Source organism: Chenopodium quinoa, unplaced genomic scaffold, assembly GCF_001683475.1.
Source record: "Chenopodium quinoa cultivar QQ74 unplaced genomic scaffold, ASM168347v1, whole genome shotgun sequence".
Classification (NCBI taxonomy): Eukaryota; Viridiplantae; Streptophyta; class Magnoliopsida; order Caryophyllales; family Amaranthaceae; genus Chenopodium; species Chenopodium quinoa.
In genome coordinates, this window is record NW_018742558.1 from 224,556 (window position 1) to 237,173 (window position 12,618).

The 12,618-nt window shown below is 39.2% G+C and overlaps 2 protein-coding genes across 2 annotated transcripts; one reads left to right on the forward strand and one right to left on the reverse strand.

Moving 5' to 3' along the window:
• The first annotated feature begins 3,737 nt into the window (after window positions 1–3,737).
• LOC110720539 lies at window positions 3,738–5,403 on the forward strand. Its single transcript, XM_021899576.1, has 2 exons — window positions 3,738–4,016; window positions 4,873–5,403. The coding sequence occupies exons 1-2, from the start codon at window positions 3,738–3,740 to the stop codon at window positions 5,401–5,403; spliced, it is 810 nt and encodes a 269-aa protein (XP_021755268.1).
• A 3,701-nt stretch (window positions 5,404–9,104) lies between these two features.
• Window positions 9,105–9,506, reverse strand: LOC110720540 (putative dynamin-related protein 4A). Its single transcript, XM_021899577.1, has one exon. The coding sequence runs from the start codon at window positions 9,504–9,506 to the stop codon at window positions 9,105–9,107; it is 402 nt and encodes a 133-aa protein (XP_021755269.1).
• Between the last annotated feature and the right edge of the window lie 3,112 nt (window positions 9,507–12,618).

Consider the following 12,618-nt stretch of genomic DNA (forward strand, 5'->3'; position numbering starts at 1 on the left):
TTTATTATTTTCCTTTAAGTTACTAACGTGTTTATTTTGTTATTAGAAAGATGTACGAGGCATCCAAGTAAGTGTTTTAATTGTTTTATTGATATTATGATATAGAAATCATGTTTAGATTGTTATTTTGATTTCTAGTATCATGTTAGGATGCTTTCCTTAGTATGATGTTTAGGGTAAAGAATATAATGTCAATTATGATTTCTATGATGCTTCCTATTTTCTTTCCTAATATCATGTTAGGGCTAAAGCTTTGATTTTTATTGTTTAGTGGCATGCTAGGGTTTGTTATTAATCTTATTAGTATCATGCCTAGGATCTTGCTATTATTATTATGCTTTAACTTAATTATGATTATTTTGATGATGATTAATGTTATTATTATTATGATTATTTTTATTGATTTATTATGTTGCTTGATTATATTTATTATTATTGCTTGATCGCACCTTTTATGCATGTTTAAAGGGAATTTGTACTTGTAATCACGCTTAATAAGATAATTAATAATCTTGTTAGGGTTAATATGATTATAATTCAAGTGATCACCAATAATAGTTTTGTTTTTGCATTAATGTTCATCAAACATAGATAAACAGGTTAAGGAATAATCTAATGATTGCATGTTAGTCAAAAAGCGCACATGAATACGAGAAGAATAAAGTAGAGGCCTATTATTAGGGCAGGTTCAATCTCTTTTAGGTTGGATTTGTACCTTCATCCCCAAACTTCCAGTCTTGGTTCCAGACCTATTGGAGTTAACAATTTTTAGGATTGTTAAGGGGTGTAACCTTCACCTTGTGAACGGTTTACAAGTTCCTAAAACTTGTTGGCGATTCTTTTGCTCTAGCTTCCTTCCCTTTGGACGCCACCATACTTAAGTGTATGATCACAGTGGGGTTCAAGCTTGGGGTAATGCTTGAAATATTCCCTACACATATACAAATATTAATTTTTAAACTTGTGAATGATAGATACGTATTGCATAGAAAGGTAATATTTTGAATATATAAAGTACTTTAAAAGTTGATCATTGTATAATATTGATAACTACTTGTATAATATAAATTATTTCATATTTGTAAAATAAAAATTTATATACCAAATTAAATGTTTAAAATATAAATATGGTATATAATAACTCATTCTAACCATTTTTTTTTCTTATTATTCAATGATTCAACGCTACCCCTAGTTAGAAATCCTGAATTCTCCACTGGTTGGATGTAACTTTCTCTAGTAACTTTTCAGGATTATTATCAACCTTGGTAACAACAACTAATGTCCGTTCTCCTTATTTATCCACCTCACACGACACCCGAATGGACTCACATGTGAACAAATCAACATCAGCAGAGATCATATTCAAAATGATGCTCTCGGCTGGTGTGATGTACTTGAATATAATTTTTTGAATTTGCTCGCATATATCTTCTAGTTTTCCATCAACGGGTGTCCTAGTAGGATAGTTGATAGATATTATATTTATGATAATATTTGTCACAGATTAGGATAGATTTTATGTATATTTTGTATCCTTATTGTACTAGGTTTCCTAATGTGTTTAGGCCTAGCATTGTAAATTCTATAAATATTGATTTATGGTACACACTCCAATCTTAGGAGTTTTCCCAAAATCTAACATGGTATTCAGTGGCGGACTTGGGCTTAGACCTGGTGGGTCAAGTGACTCACCAGGCCCAAAAAAAAATTTTAAGTTAATTTTTAAAAAAAAAAAAAAAAAAAAAAAAATCAGTTTTCCCAAATTCACGAATTCAGTATTTCAGTTCATGGCCTTCAATCCTTCATGCCCTAGCCAATTCGCCTCTTCCCTAATTCCCTTCAAGGCTTCAATCCTTCGCCATCATCAATCACCTATTCACCTCCATAATCGCCTCCTCCAGTCCTCCTCTTCGCAGTTCGCAACTCGCAACTTCGCAAGTAAGCATCTTCCTCACTCCTCAGTTAGTCAGTTCCTCTTCGCAGACTCGCAGTTCGTGCCTTCGACCCTTCGTCTTCCTCTTCGCATAAATTCAGGTGAGGTTAGTCTTCCTCTTCGTCTTCCTCAGTTAGTCTTCATCTAAATTTGTTTAATTGTTGATAACTTGATAACTTGATTGTCTTGATAATTGCTTGATTGCTTCGCTAATCGCTAGACGCCCAGTGGCCCTAGACGCTGCCTAGACGCCTACTGAGTACTGATTATTGTTAATTGTTAATTTTGTTATATATTGTTGTGATTTTGTGAATTGTTCAATGAAATTCTGAATGGTGAATTTGTGAAATGTTTGACACTTTAGTTCCTCTTCGTCTTCCTCAGTTCCTCTTCGCATAAATTAATTAATTAACTTAGTCTTCATCTAAATTTGTTTAATTGTTGATAATTGATATTACTTGTTAGTTATGAATTAGTAATACTAAATTTGATTCTTTGAACCCTAAATCCCTAATTGTTCAATAATCAACTCAATTGTTCAATAATCAACTCAATTTCAATAATCCCTAATTGTTGTGATTTTGTGAATTGTTCAATGAAATTCTGAATGGTGAATTTGTGAAATGTTTGACAATTGACACTTTACATACTTGTTCAAGCTGTGATGCTGTGATGCTGGCTTGCTGCCCTGTGAGCTTGTGATTTCAAGCTGTGAAATGGTGAATTTGTTAATTGTTCAAGCTGTGATACTGCCTGCTGGCCTGCTGCTCGCCTAGTCGGCAGTCGCCTGCTGCCCTGCTCCACTGCTCGAGAGTCGAGAGCGTGCTCTGCGCTCACCGCTCTTCGCTTCGTCGCTTCTTCTAAAGTCTAATCTCCTATTCTCATTTTGCTAGTAAGTTGATTTCTAATTTTTAGTTTAAAATTCTAATCTTCAATTTAATCAAGTCTAATTAGTTAATTCTATTAAACTTTGGTTGATTTGTTAGTTGTTCACTTCAAGTCTTCAATCACTTGTTTGTTTGGTAAACTTTGAACCTTTTGTTAATGAGTAATGACCTTAATGTAATAATGTTGTTGGGTTTTAGATGAAATTTGAACCTTTTTGACCATGTGAATATGTGATTATGTGAATTGTGGTTTGTTTGGTAAAATGATCTTTGTAAATAATTTTTCTGGGGAATTTTGCTTGCTTTAGTTGATTATTTATTCAAATTTCAGAATGAAGAGAAAACGCACTCCAAATGAACTGCAAAACATTACTAGCTTCTTTGCTAAAAAGAATCCTACTTCAACTTCTCTTCCACATCCCACACAAAATGAACAAACTATATCTCCACCTCAACAGAGTGAACAAACTATATGTCCACCTCAAGAAAGTGAACAACATTCATCTCCATCTAATTATTCCACTCAAAATTCCCCTCAAAATGAACAAGGCCAATGTTCTCCTAATGCCCCAATCTTTGGTGAAAGATTAAGTGAACATGAATTTGCTAATCTTCCACAAGATCCAGGAAAGAGGAGAAAGATGAGTCAATTTCATAAAGATGATAGTGATTTAGTGAGAAGAATTTACATTCAAAGAAAGCCTTGTCAGCCCAAAGACTTTATATTTCCTCAAACTTCTATTTTTGGCAAAAACCGTCGCTTTTGTGCTAAGTGGTTTGATACTTGGACTTGGCTTGAGTATAGTGTGGAAAAGGATGCTGCCTATTGTTTCCCTTGTTATCTATTCAAGGATGAAAATGCATTTGGAGGTGATGCTTGCAAAATTTGAATTTCCTAATGAATTTCTATCCTAATGAATTTCCAAGTTCAGAATTCTATCCTTGCAAAATTGATTAAGCTTGCAAAATTCTATCCTAATGAATTTCCAAGTTCAGAATTGATAGTCTTTGGTCATACACTTGAGAGTTACATTTGTTCTGTTAGAGGAGATAACAGGTTTTGGAATTTGAAGGGTCTTAGTGAGCTTTCAATCAAATTGGTTGAAACGGGATTGTCTGAAACTCATGATAGGGTCTATTTACTTTTGAAGTTGGTGTTGCTTCTTCCTGTCGCAACGGCAAGTGTGGAAAGGGTATTTTCTGGCATGAAGCAAGTGAAAGACAAACTACGAAATAGCATGGGAGATCAAATGTTGAATGATTGTTTAATTACTTATTTGGAGAATGATTTGTTTTTGAATGTTAGCATGGAAGATATCATGAATCGATATCAAAACATGAAAACTCGTCGAGAACTATTGTAATTTGTAATAAGTTTGCATTACTATTTAGTTGTCGTTTGTAGTATTATATGAACATTTGGTTGTATTTTGTACTGTTTTGAATATTTGGATGTATTTTTTAGTACTATTATTTGGTTGTTCGGTAAATTTTTTTTTTTAGATACTTGATTATCGATTGTGACTCACCAGTCGGAAATTCCTGGGTCCGCCACTGATGGTATTACATCTTAGGTTTTAGATCTCAATTTTTTTTTTCCAATTTATTGGTTTTTTTGGTTTATTGGGACCTTGCCTTCATCACGTTTTTCCGCAATTTTCCTGTTTCTTTTTTTGTTCTCTGTTTCACAAGATTTCGGTTACAAGTTAATTCCCTTTTCTTGTTCCCTGCTACATTGACTTAGCTATGGCAATGGATTATGATTCGTCCTCTCCACCTCCTCCAACCAATGAGTTTCATCCCGCACTCACCGTCACAAATATCAAGAATGCAATCCCATTGATTCTAGATTATGAAAAAGTCCAATATGCAAATTGGGTGGAGTTGTTTGAAAATAATATGGTGGCATATAATGTATTAGATCATATTGATCCCAAGACACCTCGTCTTTTTTATATTTCCGACGCCTTGTGGAACCGGTTGGATGTCATTGTAAAACAATGGATATATGGCACCATCTCTTCAGACCTTCTTTAAAAAATCTTGAAGAGGAAGTTTACTGCGCAGAAGACCTGGGATCGTCTCGCAGACATCTTCCAAGACAACAAAAGCACAAGGGCGGTGTTTCTTGAAACCCAATTGAATGCAATCCACCCGGATTCATTCTCGAATGTCATCGTCTACTGCCAGCAACTAGAAAGCATAGCCGATCAGCTTGCGAATGTCGATCAACCAATTTCTGACCAAAAATTGGTGCTTTATATGGTTGTCGGCCTCAATAAAATCGACTATGATACGGTTGCAACGATGACTGCGCAGTCCGACCCCTTGCCCCCTTTTAACAACGCACGTTCCCGTCTTTTTTTAGAGGAAACTTGTCGGAACAATGACACTTCCACTCTGCCATCTTCATTTGTCGCTCAACAGCAGCAATCCAATGCTGCCGATTTGACGCAAAAACAGCAACCGCCTACCGGCGGTGGGCGCGGCGGCGGTGCAGGGCGTGGCAAGGGCGGGGGGAAAGGTAGCCGTGGTAGAGGTCGTGGGCAACGCCGTGGTGGCCAAAGCAGTGGCACTTAACAACAACAACAACAACAACAACAACAGGCCACGACTCAACCCCAACAATCTTCTAGGACAATTAATCAGCCTTGGGCCCAAGGACAACAGCTTACTTGGCCTCAATGGGCTATTCCTCCAGCCCCATTTCCTACCATGGGCCAGTACCAGCAGCGGCCCTACTCTCAAGTACCACAACATCAAGCATATTACATTGGGGCACCGATGTATGGTCCACCTATGACGCCAACGGAGTTTGCCAGTGCTTACACATCACTGGGGCTATCTACACCGGATAATGGATGGTACATGGATTCGGGAGCTACCACCCACATGACTCACTATTCCGGTAATCTTCTTCCCCTATTTAAATTAAGCACAAATAATCATGTTTTAGTTGGTAACGGTCATCGCATTCCAATTACTGGTTATGGTTATACTAATCTCCCAAACAAACTTGCACTTAGAGATGTTCTCCTCGCCCCTCAAATTATTAAAAATCTAATTTCAGTCTGTAAATTTACCTCTAATTATTCGATTTCTATTGAACTTGACCCTAATGGTTTTTCTATGAAGGACCTTCGAACAGGGAGGGTAGTCAGCAGATGCAATAGTTCGGGAAACCTCTACCCTATCACCACCAATGATCCAAGCACCTGTCTTGCCACTTCACTCACCACAATCGCTCCCTCAACTTGGCATGATCGTCTAGGACATCCGGGAGCACCTTCTTTAAGCTTTCTTAGGAGCAATAATTTCATTAATTACAATAAGGAGCATAACTCCAATTTTTAAATAGGGAAACATGTTAGACTTCCTTTTTATGATTCGAATAGTAAAACTTATTGTGCTTTTGATATTGTTCATGCCGATTTATGGACATATCCTATTCGTAGTAGTAATGGTCATAAATATTATTTGGTTCCTTTAGATGATTTTAGTCATTATGTTTGGGCAATTCCGTTAGCTTCTAAATCTCAAGCATTCCACTCTTTTCTCACTTTTAGACAATGTGTGCAAACTCAATTTAAAAGACCCGTTAAATGCTTTCAAAGTGACCATGGTCATGAATTCGACAATGATCCTTTCAAGAAATTTTTTCTAGATAATGGAATGGTTTTCATATTTTCATGCCCTCATACTTCTTCCCAAAACGGCAAAGCCGAACGTATGATTCGCACTATAAATAATGTCAAACGCACTTTACTATTCCATGCATCTCTTCCTCCGATCTTTTGGGCCCATGCTTTAGAGACCGCTACCTATCTTCTTAACATCTTGCCGACCAAGTCCTTAAAGAACTTAACTTTGGCTCAAGCTCTCTTTCGTAAAAACCCTTCATATGATCATCTTAGAGTTTTTGGTTGTCTTTGTTACCCAAATTTAGCCTCTACCGCTCCACACAAGCTTGCTCCAAAGTCTACTCCTTATGTCATCCTAGGCTATCCTTCCAATCACCGTGGCTATAAAATGTCTTGATCTCACCACAAACAAAATTATTCTTTCTAGACATGTTGTGTTTGATGAATCGACTTTCCCTTACAAAAATTTGGCAAGTTTCAAATTGTCAGATTATAATTTTTTAGGATTTGATGAACAATCTCCATTGCTCACTCACCCTTATTTAAGGAATCAGCTCACTCACTCAAACCCAGCCCCTCAAAATTGGCAGGCCCACAACCCAGGCCCACCTTCGCCAACCCACCCCTACACTACTCCATCTGGGCCAGCACCTAATGGGCTTCCACCGACCCAGTTAGTCCCCTCACCCTCTTCACGAACTGAGCCAGCTCTCACTCCTCCTTGCCAGACCACCCCGCAACACAATTACGGCACACCCACATCACCGCGGACCCCACTGCCACACAGCCCAGCCTCGCCAACATACTCCCCGCCACCACTGCGTGGCATCCCCCTTGTCCAACCTAGTCGGCCACCACTCCCTTCTCCCTGAGTCACCCGTAGTCAACAGGGTATTTTTAAGCCTAACTCAAAATATTGTAACCTCCCGTTCAACACTTGGGTCCTTCTCACATAAAATCCCCTCTTTCAAAATCATATAAACAAGCCTTAAATGACCAAAATTGGAATACCGATGAATAATGATGAGTATAGTGCTTTAATTAAAACAAGGACATGGGAATTGGTGCCTAGGCCTGCGGGGGTGAATATTGTTAATTGTATGTGGCTATTTAAGCATAAATACAAGTCTAACTGTGACCTTGAAAGGCACAAAGCTCGTCTTGTATGTGATGGCAGGTCGCAGGAAATTGGTGTGGATTGTGATGAGACGTTTAGTCCAGTAGTCAAACCGGCCATTATTCGCACTGTTCTCAGTTTAGCTATGGCTAAAAAGTGGTTGATACATAAATTAGATGTCAAAAATGATTTTTTACATGGTGATTTCAGGAAACTGTTTATATGCATCAACCTCCGGGTTTTGTTTATCGGAGGGCTCCCTTTCATGTTTGTCAGCTCCGCAAGGCTCTTTATGGTTTGAAGCAAGCTCCCAGAGCTTGGTACCAACGCTTTGCAAATTTCCTTATCAAATTGGGTTTTGTCATTACTAAAAGTGACAACTCTCTCTTTACTTTCCGGCAGGGAGATGATATGGCATATTTGCTCTTATATGTTGATGATATCATTTTAGCTACCTCATATGACAGGTTGCGCACAGGATCATCTCTCAGTTACAAACCGAGTTTCCCATGTCTGACTTGGGGCCTCTGAGTTATTTTTTGGGTATTGCAGTAACCCGCCGAAAACCTTCTTATTTGCTACTTTCGCAGGAAAATTATGCATAGGAGATTTTAGAGCGTGCAGGGATGGCCTCTTGTAAACCTGGCCTTCAGCCACTCTATTTGACACTAAGTCCAAAATTAGTGATGATGCAGGGCCACCTTTTCGAGATCCTACTTTGTATCGCAGTTTAGCAGGTACTCTTCAGTACCTCACTTTTACCAGGCCAGATATTTCCTATGTAGTACAACAGGTGTGTCTTTTTATGCATGATCCCCAAGAAGCTCATTATGAGGCATTAAAACGCATTCTGCGTTATGTTTAGGGTACCATTGATCACGATTTACATTTATATCCTATTGTTTCCATCGACTGATTACTTACACTGACGTTGACTAGGGAGGTTGTCCCGATACCCGGCGTTCCACTTCGGGCTAATGTTGTTTCCTTGGGGACAACCTTGTATCTTGGTCGTCTAAGCGTCAGTATACTTTATCTAAGTCGAGTGCAGAAGTAGAATATCGAGGCATCGCAAATGTTGTCTCTGAGGCGTGATGGCTTTGCAATCTTTTGCTTGAGTTACATTGTCCTCTATGACAAGCTACTATTGTTTATTGTGTAATGTCAGTGCTATCTACCTTTTTGGCAACCCGATACAACCCAACACACCAAACATGTGGAGATTGATACTCATTTTGTTCGAGAGAAGGTTGCTTTGGGCCAAGTTCGGGTTCTCCATGTTCCTACTAGATATCAGTTTCAGACATTTTTACTAAAGGCTTACCACGAGAATTATTTCTTGAACTTAGATCCAGCCTTAGCGTACGACCTCCTCCCGCTACGACTGCGGGGGTGTGATAGATATTATATTTATGATAATATTTTTCGCAGATTAGGATAGATTTTATGTATATTTTGTATCCTTATCGTACTAGGTTTCCTAACGTATTTAGTCCTAGCATTGTAAACTCTATAAATATTGATCAGTGGTACACACTCCAATTTGAGGAGTTTTCCCAAAATCTAACACTAGTAATACCAGGGAGATCAATCATTGTAAGGTCAGGCACACCGTTTTTCTTTATCACAAGAGTAAATGGGGTTTCGTATACTCCCTTCTCCGTCTTGGTAATGACTAAAGTAGTCTTTTCGATGTCTTTACCCACTTGGGTTTCATCGGTTGAGACAAAGTTATTGTCATAGTGAAGAGAAAGGACAGGTGTTGGAGTGGGATGATGCTGGAGTTGCATGATTAAAGGTACCCGGGTACACATTCCATCACCTCGAGGGAGTTCAATGCCAGCGGTTGACTCAAGCACGCTTGATTTACCAACGGATTGATCACCTAGAACGACGATGGTGGGAAGTTGGATGCCTCCCTTCATTATTTCAAGGTGGCAGAGCTTGTCTATGGCGTCGAGGAGTGGCCGTATTTGTGTGTATTAAATCAGAGGCAAATTATGAAAATAATTCTCTGTATTCTCATTAACTTCACGTTCACAATATACAAGAATATATAAGCTAGGATAACAACCTAAACTTACCACAATCTTCTACCATATCTTTTCATAAGATATAATACCTAAATATATCACAATAATATCAAAATAATATCCTAGAGTATCTAGAATATCTCCAATACCGCCCTCAAGTTGGAGCATACGGATCATACATGCCCAACTTGCGGAGTAAAAATTTTGAATATGACCTTTCCCAAGGCCTTAGTGAAAATGTCAGCCAACTGAAGTGTAGTAGGCACATAGGTCGGTGTTATGAGACCATCTGTAATTGCATTCCGTATAAAATGACAATCAGCTTCAATATGTTTCATTCGCTCATGAAACAGTGGATTCTTCGCAATGTATAATGCCGACTAATTGGCACAATAGAGGTGCATGCCACTCTCATGTCGCACACCTAAATCTCTCAAAATCCGCTTTAGCCACTTCAACTCACGAGTGCATGCGGACATAGACCTATACTCTGCTTCGGCAGAGCTCATAGCTACCGTGGTTTGTTTCTTGGTTTTCCATGACACGGGAGATAAACCAAGAAACACAAACCAACCTGTCAACGAACGCCGAGACAATGGAAAACTTGCCAAATCTGAATCACACCATCCTTCCAACTATAGAGCACTATCAGACCGTAGTAGAATACCCTGACCGAGACTTTTCTTCAAATATCTCACAACTCGCAGGGCAGCATCCTAGTGCTCTACCCTCAGGCTCTTCATAAATTGAGATAGAATATGCACAGAATAAGCCAAGTCTGGCCTAGTGACAGCCAAATAAATCAAACGCTCTATAAGACGTCTATACCGCTCTACATCATCAAATAAGTCCCCATCTGCCAGAGCTAGCCTGTTGTTTTGCTTCATGGGAAAGTCTGCAGGTTTTGCATCAAGCAACCTTGTTTCTGTAATGATGTCCAATGCATACTTTCTCTAACACATGAAAATTCCCTGTTTGTTTCGGGCTATCTCTAACCCCAGAAAATATTTCAGAGCTCCCAAGTCCTTCATTTTGAAGCAATTCCCTAAATATGTTTTAAATTGCAACAATGCAGACTGATCATTGCCTGCAACAATTAAATCATCAACAAACACAAGCACATTCAGCTGCATTTTTCCTCTTGTCGGAGTAAAAAGGTAATAATCATAATATGAATGTTTAAAGCCATAATTTTTCAAAGTCATTGTTAATTTTGCAAACCAACAACGAGGAGCCTGCTTCAAGCCATACAATGACTTCTTCATCCTGCACACTTTACCAAAATGATTTTTGTCAAAGCTATGGGGAATTTTCATGTATACCTCTTTCTCCAAATCACCATGTAAGAAGGCATTATGAATATCCATTTGATGAACTTCCCAGTTCTTCACTTCTGCAACTGCTAGAAAAGTTCTAACCGTCACCATCTTTGCCACTGGAGCAAATGTCTCATTGTAGTCTAGTCCTTCAACCTGATGATGGCCAAATATGACTAGTCTAGCCTTCAATCTATGAAGATTCCCGTGCTCATCATACTTCTCCTTGTACACCCATTTACTCCCAAGCGCCTTCTTACCAAGGGGTAAGTCCTCTAGCACCCATGTGCCTTGATCTTCTAGAGCTTTAATCTCATCGGCCAATACTTTTCTCCAACCTTCATGTCGCATGGCTTCCTTGAAATTTTTCGCCTCATTACTCCCTGTAATTGCTACAATATATTTTCTTTGTTTCACAGAAAAATGGTGAGAATCAACAAAATGTGTTATGGGATAAACAGTACCTAAGGAGGCTGTGACGGATTAACTTTGTTGCGTTAATGGACTATTATTTCGAATGGTGTAAGTCACATAATCTTTGAGTTTGATCGAGGGGATCTTCGGACGTTTCCTTTTTCCCATGTCACAAACATTTTCTCCCTGCTCAAAAACTTCAACCACACTGCCCGAGCTTTGAATTTGTTGTTGCTCATGGGTCGGGTCTGTTGTACCACAAGCAGCTGCAGGAGGCTGCTGGTCAGTGTGATGCTTCCCCACACTAGCATTGTTAGCAGCGCCTGCCGCAACCTGATCGTGGGAACCTAGGAGATGTCGCGGGCTTCTTGCGGTGTCTTCTGCCCTGGCAGTCCCTGCCGCGGCCTGGTCGTGGCAGGCTGGGGTATGCCGTGGGCTCCCCGCGGAGCTTCTGCTCAAGGCTCTGCTTCTATCCCCTCACCATAATTCTTACACCCCTCAGCTCCCTCCTCATCACAACATCCCAAATCATCATCACTTACAAACATCTCTTCATGTGGCACATAATTTGAACCCTCAATTCCATTGGCAGGAGAAATGTAAGGAAATTCATGTTCTACAAATTGCACGTCATGAGAAAAAAATCTCTTTGGTGTCCAAGTCAAACAACTTCCACCCCTTTTTGCCAAATGGATACCCCAAGAAGACACATTTGCGACTTTTACTAGCAAATTTATCACCTTTTCTACGTTGGTTATGAGCATAACACAACCACCCAAAGACCTTAATGTAATCATAGGAGGGGATTTTTCCAAACAAAATCTCATACGGAGTCTTAAAATCAAGCAATCTAGAAGGAGTACGGTTTATCAAATGACAAGCCGCTTGCACACACTCCCCCCAAAACCGAATGGGTAAATTTGCTTGAAATCTATAGGTTTATCAAAGAACATTATTGATCTTCAAACCCCCTTGCAAAGTCACGGAGCCGATTTTAGATGCATTAGCACTTTTCCTGTCTGGTAAACCTACCAGACAATGTTATAGATTACAAACATTATTCAAAAGAGATAGGTCACAAGTCACATGATTAGATGCCCCCTGGTGTCAACAATCCAACCGAATTGGTCCTTACCATGAAGTTTAGGTTTCAAAGTGGAAAAGGGATCTAAAAGTTGTTGAAGTTGAGTTGGAGTGACCCCTACAAGTGCAGCTCCATCGGTTGTCGTTGGACTTCTTGTGTGCGTACTCTGCGAGGTAGATTGTGTGGCTGC